General features: G+C 37.5%; 1 protein-coding gene across 2 annotated transcripts in view; it reads left to right on the forward strand.

Annotated features, from left to right (window-relative positions):
* The window catches only part of ANO3 (anoctamin 3), a 426,465-nt gene that overhangs the window by 148,825 nt on the left and 257,140 nt on the right, over nucleotides 1-20,500 (forward strand). Inside the window, exon 1 of one of the 2 annotated variants that reach the window (XM_070472964.1) lies at nucleotides 4,822-5,050. The exons of the other annotated variant lie outside the window; for it this stretch is intronic. Coding sequence (XP_070329065.1) covers nucleotides 5,005-5,050 — 46 coding nt within the window. The 5' untranslated portion in view covers nucleotides 4,822-5,004. Of the gene's footprint in view, nucleotides 1-4,821; nucleotides 5,051-20,500 lie in introns of those variants that run through there. 2 annotated transcript variants of the gene reach the window in all.

The raw sequence follows: 20,500 nt of genomic DNA on the forward strand, positions 1-20,500 counted from the left end.
GTGGGCCCCTGATTCTGTTCTGGCCACTGTGGCCTTCTGAAAGTGACTTCATGTCTTTAGGTATCATGTGCCTTCCTTTCTCTCTCAAGGTGTTGCTTTACGTGTTTCTTTATGTGATAATTCTTTGTTGTGCTGGGCTTCAGTTTCTTTTATAATATTCAGATAATGATAGTCTACCCACTTTATAGTTCTTTTATGAGGATTAAATTCAGTATCTCAAATAGCATTTTTTCAGCACCTGTTAGCTGTTGTTGTTGTTTAGTTGTTTGTGTCCGACTCTTTGTGAACCCATGGACTGCAGCTGACCAAGCTTCACTATCCTAAACTACCTCCAGGAGTTTGCTCAAACTCAAGTCCATTGTGTCAATGATGTCATCCAACCATCTCATCCTCTGTCATCCCCTTCTCCTGCCTTCAGTCTTTCCCAGCATCAGGGTCTTTTCTGGTGAATTGGCTCTTGGCATCAGGTGGCCCAAGTATTGGAGCTTCAGTTTCAGAATCAGTCCTTCCAATGAATATTCAGGGTTGCTTTCCTTTAGGATTGACTGGTTTGATCTCCTGGCATCTCTTGAGTCTTCTCCAGCACCACAGTTTGAAAGCACCAATTGTTTGGTGCTCAGCCTTCTTTATGGTCCAACTCTCACATCCATACCTGACTACTGAAAAGGTCCAGAGCCCATATCATATATGATCCAGTCCCAGTAACTGAAATACAAGAGGAGAACTCAAGTGTAATGTACTAGACTTTAACATTGTTTATCTAAAAACCCATTCTACTGGATAAGTGGAGGTTATTCATACTTTCCATATTCAAGTTTAGCAGGAAAAGTAAAACTGTCCCTGCATCCGCCATTACATTCCTCTTAGAGCAGAAACCAACTTTGCCCTTCTATAAGTGCTGGGGTTTCAGACCAAGTTTTAGTAAATCAGTCTGTGCCTAGATATAAGCAGCCTTAAAACTTGAAAAAGAGTGAATTACTTGTAGTTATGAGTCATTAAGATCATTTTTGTATATTTTTCTGTTTATTCTTGCTACCTCTTCTTGATATCTTCTGCTTCTGTTAGGTCCATACCATTTCTGTCCTTTACTGTGCCCATCTTTGCATGAAATATTCCCTTGGTAGCTCTGATTTTCTTGAAGAGATTTTTAGTCTTTCCCATTCTATTGTTTTCCTCTACTTCTTTGCACTGATCACTTAGGAAGGCTTTCTTATCTCTCCTTGCTTTTCTTTGGGACTACATTCAGATGGGTATATCTTTGTTTACTCTGTTGCCTTTAGCTTCTCCTCTTTTCTCACCTATTTGTAAGGCCTCAATTTTGGCTTTTTGCATTTCTTTTTCTTGGGGATGGTCTTGATCACTACCTACTGTACAATGCCATGAACCTCCATTCATCATTCTTCAGGCAGTCTATCAAATCTAATCCATTGAGTCTGTTTGTCATGCCCACTGTATAACCGTAAGGGGTTTGATTTAGGTCATACCTGAATGGTCTAGTGGTTTTCCCTACTTTTTCCAATTTAAGTCTGAATTTGGCAATAAGGAGTTCATAATCTGAACCACAGTCAGCTCCCAGTCTTGTTTTTGCTGACTGTATAGAGCGTCTCCATCTTCAGCTGCGAACAATATAATCAATCTGATTTTGGTATTGACCATCTGGTGATGTCCATGTGTAGAGTGTTCTCTTGTGTTGTTGGAAGAGGGTGTTTGCTATGACCAGTGCGTTCTCTTGGCAAAACTCTGTTAGTCTTTGCCCTGCTTCATTCTGTACTCCAAGGCCAAACTTGGCTGTTACTCTGCTGCTGCTGCTAAGTCATGTCAGTCATGTCCGACTCTGTGTGACCCCATAGACAGCAGCCCACCAGGCTCCCCCATCCCTGGGATTCTCCAGGCGAGAATACTAGAGTGGGTTGCCATTTCCTTCTCCAGTGCATGAGAGTGGAAAGTGAAAGTGAAGTCGCTCAGTCGTGTCTGACTCTTTGAAACCCCATGGACTGTAGCCTACCAGGCTCCTCCATCCTTGGGATTTCCCAGGCAAAAGTACTGGAGTGGGGTGCCATTGCCTTTTCCTGGCTATTACTCTAGGTATCTATTAACTTCCTACTTTTGCATTCCAGTCCCCTCTGATGAAAAGGACTTTTTTTTTTTTTTGGTATTAGTTCTATAAGGTCTTGCAAGTCTTCATAGAACCATTCAATTCCATCTTCTTCGGCATTAGTGACTGGGGCATAGACTTTGATTACTGTGATGTTGAATGGTTTGCCTTGGAAACAAACCAAGGTCATTCTGTTGTTTTTGAGATTGTATCCAAGTACTGCATTTTGGACTCTTGTTGACTATGAGGGCTACTCCATTTCTTCTAAGGGATTATGCCCGCAGTAGTATATATAATGGTCATCTGAATTAAATTTGCCCATTCCAGTCCATTTTAGTTTACTGATTCCTAAAATGTTGATGTTCACTCTTGCCATCTCCTGCTTGACCAATTTACCTTGATTCCTGGACCTAACATTCCAGGTTCTTATTGTTTTTTATAGCCTCAGACGTTACTTCTATCAGTCACACCCACCAGTCACAACAGCTGGGTGTTGTTTTTGCTTTGGCTCCATCTCTTCATTCTTCCTGGAGTTACTTCCCCACTCTTCTCCAGTAGCATATTGGGCACCTACTGACCTGGGAAATTCATCTTTCAGTGTAATATCTTTCTGCCTTTTCATACTCTTCATGGGGTTCTCAAGGCAAGAATACTGAAGTGGTTTGTCATTCCCTTCTCCAGTGGACCATATTTTGTCAGAACTCTCCACTTTGACCCACCCATCTTGGGTGGCCCTATAAGGCATGGCTCATAGTTTCATTGAGTTAGACAAGGCTGTGGTCCATGTGATCAGTTTGGTTAGTTTTCTGTGATTGTAGTTTTCATTCTGTCTGCCCTCTGATGGAGAAGGATAAGAGGCTTATGGAAGCTTCCTGATGGGAGAGACTGACTGTGGGGGAAACTGGGTCTTGTTCTGATGGGTGGGTCCATACTCAGTAAATCTTTAATCCAATTCTCTGTTGATGACCCAATTCTTAATGCCCCAGATAACCACGATGGTGTGATCACTCACCTAGAGCCACACATCCTGAGTGTAAAATCAAGTGGATCTTAGGAAGCATCACTACAAATAAACCTAGTCGAGGCGATGGAATTCCAGTTGAGCTATTTCAAATCCTAAAAGATGATGCTGTGAAAGTGCTGCTCTCAGTATGCCAGCTAATTTGCAAAACTCAGCAGTGGCCACAGGACTGGAAAAGGTCAGCTTTCATTCCAATCCCCAAGAAAGGCAATACCAAAGAATGTTCAAACTACTGCACAATGCACTCATCTCACACGCTAGCAAAGTAATGCTCAAAATTCTCCAAGTGAGGCTTCAACAGTACATGAACCGAGAACTTCCAGATGTTCAAACTGGATTTAGAAAAGGCAGAGGAATCAGAGATGAAATTGCCAATATCTGCTGTATTACAGAAAAAGCAAGGGAGTTCCAGAAAACATCTACTTCTGCTTTATTGATTACACCAAAGACTTTGGCTGTTTGGATCACAACAAACTGTGGAAAATTCTTAAAGAGATGGGAATCCCAGACCACCTTACCTGCCTCCTGAGAAATCTGTATGCAGGTTAAGAAGCAACAGTTAGAACTGGATATGGAACAATGGATTGATACCCAATTGGGAAAGGAGTATGTCAAGGCTGTATATTGTCAACCTGCTTATTTAACTTATATGCAAAGTACAGCATGTGAAATGCTGGGCTGGATGAAGCACAAGCTGTAATCAAGATTTCCGGGAGAAATATCAATAACCTCAGATATGCAGATGAAATCACTCTTATTGCAGAAAGCGAAGAAGCACTGAAGAGCCTCTTGATGAAAGTGAAAGAGGAGAGTGAAAAAGCTGGCTTAAAACTCATCTTTCAAAAAATGAAGATCATGGCATTCAGTCCCTTCACTTCATGGCAAATAACTGGGGAAATAATGGAAACAGTGTTAAACAGCAATAAAGAAAACTTTATATTCTTGGGCTCCAAATCACTGCAGATAGTGACTGCAGCCATGAAATTAAAAGACGCTTGCTCCTTGGAAGAAAAGCTATGGCAAACCTAGACAGCATATTAAAAAACAGACATTACTTTGCCAACAAAGGTCTGTCTAGTCAAAGCTATGGTTTTTCCAGTAGCCATGTATGGATGTGAGAGTTGGACCATAAAGAAGGCTGATCCCTGAAGAATTGATTCTTTTGAACTGTGCTGTTGGAGAAGCCTCTTGAGACTCCCTTGGACTTCAAGGAGATCCAACTAGTGAATCCTGAAGGAAGTCAGTGCTGAATATTCATTGGAAGGACTGATGCTGAAGCTGAAGCTCCAATATTTTGGCTACCTGGTGTGAACAGCTGACTCATTGGATAAGACCCTGATGCTGGGCAAGACTGAAGGCAGGAGGAGAAGGGGACTACAGAGGATGAGATAGTGGGATGTCATCACCAACTCGACGGACATGAGTTTGAGCAAGCTCTGGGAGTTGGTGATGGACAGGGAGGCCTGGCATGCTGCAGTCCATGGGGTCGCAACTGAGCAACTGAACTGAACCGAACTGAACTTGCGGTTCTAGAGATTTGCTGCAATTCATTTACAAACTCTAGGAGAAGTACTCCCTTCCCACACCCGGCATACCCCGCATAACGCCCACCCACACTGCGGCACTGGACACTTTGGGTATGCGAGGCTATTCCTCCAGGAGCCGCTAAGGGGAGCCGGACGCTGGACCGCCCTCGCTGTTGCCATGACAACAGTGGGCGCGCTGTCTAGGGAGCTAAGTGCCGGCAAAAGCAGGTGTCTGATTGCAGTGCGCTCGCGGTCGTTCCGGGATTGCATTGAGCCTCGGAGGCTCTCACAGAGTCTGCATACTGTTACTCCACCTTTCCCTCGGACAGCTTCCTAAAGCGGCGGGGACGCACTGAGTGAAAATGGTCCATCATTCAGGCTCGATTCAGTCCTTTAAACAGCAGAAAGGTCAGTCGGAATCTTGGTCCCCCCCCCTCTGTGGGCGTCACGTCCCGTCTGCATGCCCTTGCAGTTGTGTAGGAGCATCCTTTCCAGACTAATGCGTCGCAGAGGTGGAGAACTCTGTGAAGTTTTTAAAAAATGTTCTTCTTCTTTTTTTTAATGCCACTTCACTTTGCATCCGAAATGAGTCTGATCTCTGAGCCTCCGCACGGTCCCTGGGAAAAGCGGAATTCGTCATTTCAGAGACTGTAATGTCTATCTCTTCTAAGATTCTGTCAATGCGTTGCAGTAAACCAGCTTAGTAGGAGTTGTTCTACCAGCCCAATTGCGCTCTGAGATTTGAAAACTGAGATATTGGCCCAGGTTTGCCTCAGCCTGTGATTCAGATGGTTAATAAGCTCCACATAAGTGGATCTCCTATTTAAGACGATTTTACACAATCCTAGGATTTTTGGACAGTTCCAGAAGTTGGCCTGTTGAAGGGGCTCTGAAACTTTCTCAGAAAATTCAATTTTTCCCTTGTTATGCTTGATTCTGGGTTTCAGGATTTTATTATTGTTAGTAGGTTCCTCTGATAGGTTCTCTGTCTTATCTCTCTCTGCCTTTCCTTCAAATTTCTTCCTAGTTACAGTGGTGAGTCTATATATGTTCATAGTCAAATCAAGATTTTCTTTCAAGCTATTCTCACCCTTTGGTCCTTGTTCATTATTTTATTTAAAAGCTTTTTAATAGATCATATATTTTAGATATGTTTCCAGGTTTCTGGAGTTTGTCCTAAAATTTTTAAATAGCATAATTGCCATTTTTTTAAATTAATGATGATAGTTGATCATATGGTACCTAAGATATGTAAATTCTGGACTAGTAGATTTGTTTATGCAAAGTGAAGTAAATAAGGAGTTCCCTGGTGGCCTAGTGGTGAGGATCCTGGGCTTTCACTGCCATGGCCAAGGTTCAGTCCCTGGTCTGGAAACTGAGGTCTCACAAGCTATGCATCATGGTCAAAAAAAAAAAAAAAAAAAAAAAAAAGGTGACATATACATTTAATTAAATATTCCTACTGCCCCATGCCTAGATGTTATTCATGTTTGTTTTTGTTTTTTTGGCCAACAGTTGTTTCTTTGGAGATATTTGCCTTTTTCTAAGCAAAAACTTTTGAATCCACCAGGGATAATTTAGGAGGCAATCCCTGTATTAGGCAAATTATGGACTGAGTGAGCTTTGAATGGCATAGTTTTATACTCTCTTCAAGTCCAAGTTCTCTAGGTTATTTTGCAAATATGTTGAAGTTGGAAGTGAGATGAGAGATTGGGTAGACAAAAAATTCAACTTGTATGCAATTCCACTTCAAATCTAAATGTTCCAAAGAAAATTTAGTTGTTCCAAAACTTGCATTCACTTTAATCAGTGTTTTAAACACATATAAACATTAAGAATGAAGAAAGTATAAGAACTTTGCACCAGATTCATATGGTTAATATTCCTCCCCTGAAGCATGGGTGCTATGGGTAACTTATTTCTGGGACCTGGACTATTGAATTAGGCCTCACACAACTTATGTATGAATACATATTGTGTTTTTAAAAGCAAATAATTGCCAACTCTAGGACCAACTGTCATTGTTTCCATTATGATGCATTATGAACATTGGTTCCATTATGATGCATTATGAGCCATCTATTTTCAAGCTTCCTTTACTTTTTGGCACAAAAAGCAACTTTAGCAGAAGGATAAATGCAGAGAGCAGGAGGGATAGGAAAGAAGTATTAAAATGGTTTTAGTTCATTGTTAACCCTGAGTGGACTTTTCAAAAAGACATACCAAACATAGGCTTAACTATTTTAATTTTACAAAGAGGGAGGAGTAAAACAATATTCTAGATGCTTTCTTACCCAGGAAGTGTGAGACAGAAAGCTTTTAGGGATGCTTTTCATTGTAACATTAACCTGAAAACTGGACATTAAAGAGGAGAAAATTGTGTACTGTAACTCTAGTGTCCTAAATCCTAAGCCTGCCATTATAATTAGCTTAAAAACCTTGAGTGAAGTTTTTAACTTATTTGGACTTTTCTTCATATATAAATGTGAAAAAGGTGAGCACCTGAACACAATGGTCTTCCTCTGGTCTATGGAAAGGGCAGGTGCAATGAAAAGAGATAATTTTTTTTCCCCCTGGGCCAGATAAAGTGGAAAGCTCTGCTTTTAGTTTACTTTTGGGAAATAATTTGGATTAGTAAAGCAATTTATGAGGATTATTTTTATCTTAAGTGATATCAATGTCTTTTGTGGTTTTGATTTCAACTTTGTAGTACCTAGAAATAGCCTGAGATATTCAGAAAAACTGTTATTATAAAACTTTAAAAATGTTCACTAACTTGATAAACATGCATGCAGTAATGAAACTCTCAGCAAGCTTCAAGACGTTCTGATATATGTGAGAAATATGTAGTAATCAATCATTGATTCAAACATTGATATCACTCAGTGTTTTCAATAAATCAATATGGATGTTAAAATAGTTATCCTTAGATTAATCTATCTTCTTCATTTTTAGCCTTGCATTTTTATCTTATGTATTCTACTAACAAATTACATTTGTTAATATCTCTCTAAACCTCAATCACCACCACTGTGAAATAAAGATAATAATATATATGTTGCAAAGTACCTTAGTTTGTCTGGCACATGACTGGGGTTCAAAATGTAGTAAACAATAACAAAAACAGTAGCAATAATAGTTTTTCTTCCCAGTCTCATTCATTTTTTTTGACTTCTTAGGAGTTAAAAAAAACACAGACCTTCAGTGATTTCCTTATAATTCATTGCCCTTTATTTTCCTTAGTCTCACTCATTGTTATTACTTTAGGGTTTCTTAGGGAAAACTGGATTCCAGACCATCTAAGGATTCCTCCCAGTAGTCTTGAGTTACAGTCCCGAACTATTCAACTCATACGACCATGCCTTAGGAAAAGTTCACCTAAATTCCCATAAAAGTAAATTTAGAAATTAAATTCTTTTCATAATTTTAAAATTCCTTTGCAAATAAATTGCATTTATTCACTACCAACTTACCTCATATTTAGCAGGTTCTTGCTGTGTGCCAGGGACTATGCTTAATGGTAGCAATATTAAGGACACTTTCATTTCCAAGACTGTTGCTGCAGAAACCTCCTTCAGAGAACTTTGTACAGTAGGAAGTCTGAGAGGCTTGCTGAACACCACCTTTATGTAAATTATAGAGAGCTTTGTATTTTTCTAGGAAGATACTGACATTCTGTTTCTTGGCCATGTCAGTTTTGTTTTGTTTTCTGAAGAAAAGACCCACATATGTTGCTGATTTTTATTTAAATTTTATTAATAGATTGTTTCATTAAGAGGCATAAGAAGGAAGCAAAAAAAGTGAGAATCCTCAGTTAGAGTGAGGGGAGTGTTGGGATGGGATTTTTGCAACTTTATTCCTGAAGTCCCAAAGGTAAATGAGTATATGCTTACAGACAACTGGGAGTGTGTGTTTGCCTTTGACTTAGCACATGTTGGAGGAACTTACTAGTTGGCAAATCATCACTGATTTCTGATGCAGATCCAACTGCTCCTCAGCCTGTTTGCTTTGTTTCACTTGATTTAAAATGGACTTGTGTGTCACCCAAGAGTGGGCGGGAAAAAGACAATGATAGTTCTGGCTTCTGGTGGCTGTTATTTACCAATGCAGCCAGTAAGACTTTCAGAGAAGCCATAGGTCACAGCAAACACAGCCTGTCCCAAAAAGCTTGGATTTAACGGGATCATCAGAAGTGGTTAAGTGATTCATCATTATCGTAAAGGACATTTGGTTAAACATGAGGAGTGTTTATAATATTTCCACAGAATCAAAAACTGCCTACCCAAATCAGTTATGTGGTAATAGTAATCTTTACACTTATATGGGAATTGGTAGGCCACAGGCACTTTCATTCTCTTTTTCTTAAAATAAATTATTCACTACTGTGGGGACCCACTTGTCGAGCGTCTTAGCAACAAGCTTGCTTTGTGTCTAGTTCCTGCTTCACAAGACCTAGAAGGAAGGGTGTTGGGGAGAATATCTGGTTTCAGAATTTCTGGCATCCACTGTTTAAGCCTCCTTTTCCCTTCACTGATATTTTTAGGATCTAGAATCTTCCTATACTCTTACCCTGGTGAATCCAGAAAAAAAATCTAAAGCCATTTATGCAATGACAGAAATGCATTCACACATTTGTAGTAACTCTCCCTGGTATTTTGACAGTCTGTTCCTTTATTTATGACTGAAGAAGGGAAGGCATTGTCTCTTGTTAAAATACTTGCCAGCTATATAGGGAAAACATTGGGGAAGATATTTTAATGTCAGAAAATTATTCTGACTGGTCCTTAGGCACAGACTGGTACTCAGGCTGGTACTGAGTATCACCCTGGATCATCAGAAAGGATTGAGTGTCTAATCTAATCGAGAGCCCCTCAGGTATTCTGCTCTCTTCATTTTTACCCTTCCCTTTCTTTCCCTTTCCACAGGCAATTTCTTAGATATTTATGACTTGAGTTATAGATAATCCCCTAGTAACCATGAATCAAACTGTGAATAGAATAAAGAGATACTTCAGTCCATAAAGCAAACATATGTTTCTAGGATCATCTCTCTAAAAATCCCATGTACCACAAATGGCTTAGAGGAATTGCCATGTTACTTCAAAGTAAGAACATTGATGTTTAAAATGATAGTTTTTAATTAGCAACAGTAGTATATATTATACAATAAATATATATCTTATAGTAGGAATGAAGACAAGTGGTAAAGTTTAAAAGCAATTCCATCCAAGTGAATTATAATGTAAATATGTGTTTATGAAAGCTATCTAGAAATTCAAGTATCCAAAGCTTCGTATTTCCTGAGAGCTCTAGAGAGCTGAAATTTTCATTTCAATGTAGAGTTTAACATTATACTGTGAGTGTGATGTTACTGGAAAAACATATTGGGGTTGATGATCACAGCTGACCCTTGAACAACATGAGTTTGGATTGTATGGGTCTAGTTACATGTGGTTTTCTTTCAACAGTAAATACTACAGTATTACACGATCTACAGTTGGTTGAATTCACAGATACAGAACCGTGGATACAGAGGAACCAGATATTTAGTGGCAAACTGTAAATTATACGTGGGTTTTTGACTGCATGGAGAGTCAGCACCCTAACCCTCATATTGTTCAAGGTTCAACTGGGTATAAATTAACCTATTAAAGGAAACCCAAATTTATAAGCATAGCAAAGCTTGACCTTCTTCATTTATTACTTTGGCATTTTGCCATTGCTCAGATGTTTAGAAAATATTAGTATTTGCAGATTAAGGTAAGGTAATCGTACCTTGATGAAAAGTGTTGACTCAGTTTTTCCTGTTATTGAATCCTGTCTTTTCCTCTATAACTCTGGGTATTTACCTAAAAAATACTGGGTTGTTAGGTTCCTTATCCAAATTTTTGGGATAATAATCTTCATCTCTCAGGAATGCAGAAGAATAGTAACAAAAACAGAAACAAAAAAAGCTGCTAACGTTGTGTGAATACTATCACTATCCTCTGTCCCCAAAACTTAAAAGTGCACTGCATTATTTTATAATGACTAAAACTTTAGCAGATAGATACATATCTTTTTTTTCTATTTTCAAGGTGAGGGAATTAAGGTTTAGATGTTATATGCATTGCCAAGTTAACTCTTAATGAGTTCAAGGCAGAGTTTTAAGATCTCTGAGCTTGATCGTTGTCAGCTCATTCCCTTCTGCGGCCTTAGTGAAGTGAAAAGTTTAAACAGAATGATCTTCATTATACCTTCTGACTTCCTCAGAAGTTACAGAAGTATAAAATCATATTCTAAACCTGACAGATCATTAGTACAACCAATCCAACCTTCCCTTCATTTATTGCCTTTCCTCCTAAATTGCACGGGAAAGCAGCAGTTACTTCCTACATGGCAACTCAGCAGGCATGTAGGAAGCCTGTTCTAGCTGCAGGACTCAGGTTTATCAAAACATCAGGACCAGACTCACATCATCACTAAAGATGAGAAACAGTTGGCCACGAAGGAGAGGACTTTCTTGTGGGTAAATTGGGTGGATGTGAAAGTACATAGCTTAAAGTATTTTTCAATTTCACTATATTAGTCATGGAACACCTCTCATCATTATGTTTCTAAAAACTTAATAGGTTGACCAAAAGGTATCTCCTCAAAATAACTGTACATATTTTATGTTTGGCTTTGGAGCTCTTTTAAAAGCAATTTGGAGGTGGAGGTGTGGCTACATTGTAAATACATGCACAAGTTCTGTCTTAAACAGTTTCCATCACTCACTGATATGTTGAGCAATTCACTTTATCTGCCATAGCTCATTTCCCACATTCACAAGATTTAAAGAATCACCTGGAGTTCTTGTTAAAATTAAAGTTCTTCATTGCCTCCAGACTTACAGAATCTCATCTCCGGGGACACTGGGAATCTGTGTTTTTTACAATTATGCACAATTATGCACTATGGAATTCTTACAAGGTGCATTTGAGAAACAATTTTGTAAAAAATAAAGTAGTAACTGTGTAAGCACTGAGAGGAATAATGGATTTAAGAGAGTGGGCTAAATTAAATTGTAAATAGATGATCTTTCTTATTAATAGAGGCAAAACTGTATAGATTCTAGCACTTAAGCTTCATACATGCATTTACTACTATGAAAACGTAACTTAGTGTGTTTCTAATATGATTATAATTCCCCAATTCCTCCTCTGTAAGGTTTGATGAAGTGCCTAAATGAGAGTTACTGTCTGGTGTCCTTTACTGGACACTTCAGTAAAGGAGTTTTTATACTTGTAAGGAAGAGCTCTCAGACTTTGTCTCCCGTTGTCCTGTCATCACCTTTGTAAATACTGCAAATGCTGTCAATTCATTTATGCCCCAGATATTTTAATTCCTATTTTTTACTGTATAAGTTTTTGCAAAAGAAAACACTTTCATGAGTATTCTGCTATTATGACATGTCTCAACATGGCTTTTTAAAAAATAAAATGCACACTAAAAGTTTAAGTTTCTCCTTGATTGATGTATCAGAAAGATATGTGTTAGGTTTGTGTTTTTCTAAATAATTTACTGTCATAATCTAAAGTCACTGTGAGAAAGGCAATGTGTGCAATCAAAAATGGGGGTATGGAATCCTACAGACTGTGTTTGAATTTTAAAGACTGTTACATAGTGGGGGATCATGGGCAAACTGCTTTTAGCCAGTTTCAGTTTCCTCATTTCTAAAAATCAGAATAATAATAAGTGCTATTATTAAATGTTTATTCTTTGCCAGACACTGTTTAAAGCATTTTGCTTATAATAACCACTTAATATTCCTAAGCAGACATTTCTATTAGCGTATTTTCATAAGCGAGGAAACAAGGACAGAGAAGTTAAACAAGTGTTCAAGGTCACAAAACTAGTAGAAGTGGAGCTAAGCTACCTACCTGGCAGATAGAAATGTTACAAAGATTAGCATTAGTGTACCATTAGTTACTTCTACAGAAATCACTCTATAGTAGGCTCAGTACTTTGTAAATAATGTTTACATAAAGTATCCTTAACTCTCTACTCTGACTCCAAATCAATAAGATTAAAAATTGTTCCTAACTCAGCACAGGGATTTCCTTCTTTACCTAGCTATTTCCTCTACCCACTTGATTTCACCAACATTTCCCAGTTCTTTTTTTCAAATGATTCTCCCAAAGTTGAGCTGATTGAAAATACTCAGCTGCTTTTTTTCTTTTAAGTGAGTTTAATTTACCAACATTAGCTCAATTTAGACATATTCAAAAGACATAAAAATTGTTTTTAATCTGTGAATTGGTGAATCTCACAGGCACAGTGTTATATACTTGCAGGCGGTGGTACACTTATAATCTATTTGTCTAAAGTTACTTTGAATACAGATTGAATATATCAACACAAGGGTATCTCAGACTTATAGTAAGAAAGAGATGAATGGTCAAGAACTTGAGTGCAAGAGTCAAGCAGCTTGGGTTCCGATGATACCTCTGTATAATTTTCTGTGTGTGATTGCATGATCTTAGCCATAATTTTACTTCTCTAAATTTCCCACTTTCTCTTATATAAATTGGGACTGATAGGATTGTTTTGAGCATAGCTTTTTAAAGTGGGTTCTAAAAAATAATACATTTACCAATTTGGCTCTCCCTGTTTTTGCTATTGTTTTAACTTTTCCTAATCTTAAAAATTCTAAGATATCCCAGTACAAGTTATGCTTGTAGTACAGTATGTGTACTAAGATAGTGTTAGTCAGTCATGTCCAACTCTTTGTAACCCCATGGACTGTAGCCTGCCAGGCTCCTCTGGCCATAGACTTTTCCAGGCAAGAATACTGGAGTGGGTAGCCATTCCCTTCTCCAGAAGATATTCCTGATCCAGGGGTCAAACTTGGGTCTCCTGCATTGCAGGTGGATTCTTTACCATCTGAGTCACCAGGGAAACTTGTACTATAGATGTCCCTATAACATAGATCAGGAAAAATCAAATTTAATGCACTTTCCTTACAGCTCAGCACTTATGCCATGATTCAAAATAAATCAGCCTATATATGAATGTCAACATACCAGAGTTTCAGTTTAGAAATAAAATTATCTAAAAACAATCCATATATTGTTAATCTCTGATATAACATTATAAATTTATAATTATTTATGATAATGATTTATGATATGTTTTATGATTATAAGAATTATAAAGCAATATTATTCATGGGATGAGTGTATAGAAAATAGAAACTAAAACAAATTTTATTCAGTTAGAGTTCAAATTATGTTTCTTATTTTCATATTTTGTGTCTGTTATAATATGAGATGAAGATATTTAAATGTCCATCATTGAAAGTAGCCAAAAAAATTGGGGGGATACAGTAAATTCTAAGTTTTTTACTAAGGAAAATAGTCTTTGGTGTAATGCCCACTTTGGGCCACTAATATTTTGAATGATGCTTCTCTAGTTCTCAGATGTTGCTCCCAGATGAGTGAGTTTGTGTTTGAACAACAGTGAACAGCTTGTAATTAGTCATAACTCTTACCAGATGTGAGCAAATCACCTACTCAGAGGCACTTATGCCAATTTAGAAAACATTACTCTAGAATTTAAATCATGGGTACCTCCAAACTCATTCTATGAGGCCACCATCACCCTAATACCAAAACCAGACAAAGATGCCACAAAAAAAGAAAACTACAGGCCAGTATCACTGATGAACATAAAATCCTTAACAAAATTCTAGCAAACAGAATCCAACAACATATTAAAAAGATGATACATCATGACCAAGTGGGCTTTATCCCAGGGATGCAGGAATTCTTCAATATTTGCAAATCAATCAGTGTGATACACCACATTAGCAAATTGAAAGGTAAAAACCATATGATTATCTCAATAGATGCAGAGAAAGCCTTTGACAAAATTCAACATCCATTTATGATAAAAACTCTCCAGAAAGCAGCATAGAAGGAACATACCTCAACATAATAAAAGCCATATATGATAAACTGACCGCAAGTATTACCCTCAATGGTGGAAATATTGGAAGTATTTCCCCTGAAGTCAGGAACAAGACAAGGGTTCCCACTCTCACCACTACTATTTGACATAGTTTTGGAAGTTTTAGCCACAGTAGTCAGAGAAGAAAAATAAATAATAGGAATCCAGACTGGAAAAGAAGAAGTAAAACTCTCACTGTTTGCAGATGACATGATCCTCTACATAGAAAGCCCTAAAGACTGCACCAGAAAATTACTAGAGCTAATCAATGAATATAGTAAAGTTGCAGGATATAAAATTAGCACACAGAAATCCCTTGTATTCCTATGCACTAACAATGAGAAGACAGAAAAAATTAAGGAAATAATTTCATTCACCATTGCAATGAAAAGAATAAAATACTTAGGAATAAATCTACCTAAATAAACAAAAGACCTGTATATAGAAAACTATAAAACACTGATGAAAGAAATCAAAGAGGACACAAATAGATGGAGAAATAGACCATGTTCCTGGATCAGAAGAATCAATATAGTGAAAATGAGTATATTAGCCAAAGCAATCTATAGATTCAATGCAATCCCTATCAAACTACCAATGGTATTTTTCAGAGAACTAGAACAAATAATTTCACAATTTGTATGGAAATACAAAAAACCTCAAATAGCCAAAGCAATCTTGAGGAAGAAGAATGGAACTGGAGGAATCAACATGCCTGACTTCAGACTATACTGCAAAGCCACAGTCATCAAGACAGTATGGTACTGGCACAAAGACAAAAACATAGATCAATGGAACAAAATAAGAAAACCCGGAGATAAATCCATGCACCTATTGACACCTTATTTTTGACAAAGGAGGCAAGAATATACAATGGAGAAAGGGCTATCTCTTTAACAAATGGTGCTGGGGAAACTGGTCAACTGGTAAAAGAATGAAACCAGAACACTTTCTAACACCATATACAACAATAAACTCAAAATGGATTAAAGATCTAAATGTAAGACCAGAAACTATAAAACTCCTAGAGGAAAACATAGACAAAACACTCTCTGACATAAATCACAGCAGGATCCTCTATGACCCACCTCCCAGAGTAATGGAAATAAAAGCAAAAATAAACAAATGGGACCTGATTAAACTTAAAAGCTTTTGCACAATGAAGGAAACTATATGCAAGGTGAAAAGACAGCCTTCAGAATGGGAGAAATAATAGCAAATGAAGCAACTTACAAAGAATTAATCTAAAAAAATATACAAACAACTCCTGCAGCCCAATTCCAATAAAAAAATGGGCCAAAGAACTAAACAGACATTTCTCCAAAGAAGACATACAGATGGCTAACAAACACATGAAAAGATGCTCAACATCACTCATTATCAGAGAAATGCAAATCAAAACCACAATGAGGTACCATCTCATGCTGGTCTGAATGGCTACTATCCAAAAGTCTACAAACAATAAATGCTGAAGAGGGTGTGGAGTAAAAGGAACACTCTTACACTGTTGGTGGGAATGCAAACTAGTATAGCCACTATGGAGAGCAGTGTGGAGATTCCTTAAAAAGCTGGAAATAGAACTGCCATATGGCCCAGCAATCTGACTGCTGGGCATACACACTGAGGAAACCAGAACTGAAAGAGACACATATACCCCAATGTTCATCGCAGCACTGTTTACAATAGCCAGGCCATGGAAGCAACCTAGATGTCCCATCAGCAGACGATGGATAAAAAGCTGTGGTACATATACACAATGGAATATTACTCAACTATTAAAAATAATGCATTTGAATCAGTTCTAATGAGGTGGATGAAACTGGAGCCTATTATACAGAGTGAAGTAAGTCAGAAAGAAAAACACCAATACAGTATATTAACACATATATATGGAATTTAGAAAGATGGTAACGATGACCCTATATGTGAGACAGCAAAAGAGACACAGAGGTAAAGAACAGACTTTTGGACTCTGTGGGAGAAGGTGAGGGTGGGATGATTTGAGAGAAAAGCACTGAAACATGTATATTATCATATGTGAAACAGATCGCCAGTCCACGTTTGATGCATGAGACAGGGTGTTCAGGGCTCTTGCACTGGGATGACCCTGAGGGATGGGATGGGGAGGGAGGTGGGAGGGAGGCTCAGGATGGGGAACACATGTATACCCATGGCTGATTCATATGAATGTAAGGCAAAAACCATCACAATATTGTAAAGTAATAGCCTCCAGTTAGAATAAATAAATTTTATAAAAAAGAAAAAAATCATGGATAACAGTCACTTTAGTATATAGTTCATATAAATTTACATTTTGCAAAACTTATTTTGTATATTTGAAACCACCATGTAATGATATAACTGAACAAAGAATGTATACATAAGGATATTCTGTCTAAATATAATGTTTAAGACATGATATAATTTGCCTGTATAATCTGAGACCTGCATAGTGCTTGAGTACTACATTGTCTTTAAGAATGGCATGCTTTGTAAACTAGATAGCCAGTGGGAATTTGCTGTATGATGCAGGGAGGTCAAACTGGGGCTCTGTGATAACCTAGAGGGGTGGGATAGGGTGGGAGGTGGGAGGGAGGTTAGGAGGGAGGGGACATGGCTAATTCACTTTGATGTATGGTGCTAACCAACACGATATTGTAAAGCAATTATCTTCCAATTAAAAATGCATTACATTTTTTTTTTTTTTTAAAGAATGGCTTGTTTTGAAAGTAAGAAGTAAAAAAGGGATGGGGAAATTCCGAACTTTTCCCTGCTTCAGACCCAGTCTTGAAAAAAACCTCCCACAGCCAACTGGAAATGTCACAAGCAAGACTTTCTTTGAAATTATCTGATAATTCTTCATTTAACCAAGATAATAATCTTTGATATGTATAGTACCCAGCAGATATAAAACTTAACATATTTGAATTTTATTTCTGCCAAAATAATTTTGGGCCATATATAAATGTCTTCTTCAGTTTCTCAGTGGATGAAGAGATGTTATCAAGTGTTCACTGAACATTTTGAAAAATTCCTGTTTTAAAGATGTGGGGGATTGTAATTGAACTTACTGTGCTTGATGTGCATTGAATTAAAATAATTCTATTGAAAACCCATCACAGAAGGTACCCTCAGCTTCATTTCATAGATTAGGAAATTGAGGCACAGTGTGACAAAAGCTTACCCAGTAACATAAGGTGAATATTTAGGATATGAACTTTAAACCAGCAATTTGGCTGTATAACTTGTTCTCTGAAATAGTATTTGCATTTTAGTAAGGTGGGTAAGAGGAGCTGATAATATTCAGGGCCTACTGTTTGTCTGTCAGTGTGCTGACCATTGTATACATGCAGTATCACACAATTTATATATTTCAGACAAATATGTTTTACAGATAAGGAAACAGATGAAGAATTTAAAGTTGCATGTGGCCACATAGCCTAACAGACTTTCCTTGTCACTCAGATGTTGAAGAATCTGCCTGCAATGCAGGAGACATGGGTTTGATCCCTGGGTGGAGAAGAGCCTCTGGAGAAGGGAATGGCAACCCACTCCAGTATTCTTGCCTGGAGAACATGGACAGAGGAGCCTGGCGGGCTACAGGCCATGGGGTAGCAAAGAGTCGGACATGACTGAACAACTAACACTTTCACTTCTTCACTTCACATAGATAATATGTGGCAGGCCTGGAGTAAAATCTCACTGACTTTCCACTATCATGAAATGCATTATATTTAAGAAGAGTTGTTTCTACTATAAGTCATCCTGAAAAAACTGGATTAGAAAAAATAGTTTATTAATCAATAATTATGATGGATACTCCAAGATATGAGCTTTGTATACCATGCAGGGTGGAAGGATTATTGGGTGCTTGTGTTATTCAGCCAGTTAGAAGGTACAAGAGGGATATCAACAAAGAATATTTGAAAATTTCTGTTACAGATTGTATCTCTTTTTATAGTATAGTCGATATCTATGAAGATTGTTTTACCATCTCAGAATGACTCTGTTCCAGTCTCATGCTATTCTGCTATTCTAAACCACCCTCTCCCAAAACACCCAGTTCCCTTTAGTCACATACCCTTCATGCTACCATTTTAAATCTGGACTTGCTGTTTGTTACTTTATTTCCCCTAAATGTGAATATTGAATGTTAAGCTTTTGTTTACTGGAATATGTATACTGGTATGGAAAATAACATGGGGACAGGAATCATAATGTGGCTTACCCTAACTCTGTAATTATGTGTTTCTACAAATATGTATTGAATATCTACTATGTTCCAGACACTGTGATAAATATTGGAAACACAACAGTTAATTAAATTTGACATCTGCTGAAGAAGCTCTTCAAAATTTATGTTCCTTTCCATCGATACGCATGGGTTTTCAACATAGAGCTGTCTCTTAACCAATCATTTTTATTGAAGAAATAACTGGCTGTCATCAATTTGGACACCAGCTTCAATCATAAAAGTGCTTTGTGGTCAAGGATTGACTTAAAAATTTGAAAACAAGCAAAACTTCTTTAAGAACAGCTATAGTCAGCCTTGTCATTGGAATAAACTCCTGGGAGCTGATCCAGCATTGCAATTCAAAATGTGCTGCCCATATTAATATTTTGGAAGTATTTTTTAATAAAATATTATAGTATATAATTCTTATGAGGAGGTAGTATAAGATGAGAGTTGTATATAAAATTTTAAATTCTTGTTTTATCACTTACTGGCTATGTCATTCTAATAACTTCAATAATTATCTAAAACTCACTTTATTATTTCTCATTCTTTTATTCTTGCTTCATTGTTCAACCATCATGATTAATCATATAAACTCTGGGATAAACAGCTTTCAAATTAATTTTATCTTCTCTGTTGTTTTGTCATCTGTTTTCCACTCCCCCCCCCCCCCCATATTATGATAGTACTGCTTAAGATTGCCTTCTGTATCAATGATCCAGTTTTCTCATGGGTAGATTTTGTTCTTTATTTTTCAAAAAGTATTTTTAAGTGTCTCGCAGCAAATTATTAATGACTCTAAATTATTTCTTCAATTTATCCAGCTCTGTTTTCATTTTAATGTACTGTAACAATTTTTAAGAATTCTTTTCTTTTAATTTAGGGGAAATTGCAGATGCTATCTATATTTGTTTATTGTAGCTTGTCTTGTTCAGTTTTACTATTTTGCAAACTTATATTGAAAAAAAGAATAAGAATTTTCATTAGTTCTACATATTAATTTATAATTTTCATCTTTAATGAAAGAAAGGGCTATAAAAGCCAGATATTTGACCCAAAGCAATAGAGAGGATATTAAAAAGCAGAGACATTACTTTGCCAAAAAAGGTCCGTCTAGTCAAGGCTATGGTTTTTCCAGTGGTCATGTATGAATGTGAGAGGTGGACTGTGAAGAAAGCTGAGCGAGGAAGAATTGATGCTTTTGAACTGTGGTGTTGGAGAAGACTCTTGAGAGTCCCTTGGACTGCAAGGAGATCCAACCAGTCCATCCTAAAGGAGATCAGTTCTGGGTGTTCATTTGAGGGACTGATGTTGAAGCTGAAACTCCAATACTTTGGCCACCTCATGCGAAGAATTGACTCATTTGAAAAGACCCTGATGCTGGTAGGGATTGAGGGCAGGAGGAAAAGGGGACGACAGAGGATGAGATGGTTGGATGGCATCATCGACTTGATGGACATGAGTTTGGGTAAACTCCGGGAGTTGATGATGGACAGGGAGGCCTGGCGTGCTGTGATTCATGGGGTTGCAAAGAGTCTGATATGACTGAGCGACTGAACTGAACTGAACTGAACTGAGCTGAATAGAGAGGATTCTCCTAGTCATTGCTCTCGGTTACCATCCTCCAATCATATCTTAAAGTGGATGGCTGTT

Source organism: Odocoileus virginianus, chromosome 10 (genome assembly GCF_023699985.2).
Source record: "Odocoileus virginianus isolate 20LAN1187 ecotype Illinois chromosome 10, Ovbor_1.2, whole genome shotgun sequence".
Lineage (NCBI taxonomy): Eukaryota > Metazoa > Chordata > Mammalia > Artiodactyla > Cervidae > Odocoileus > Odocoileus virginianus.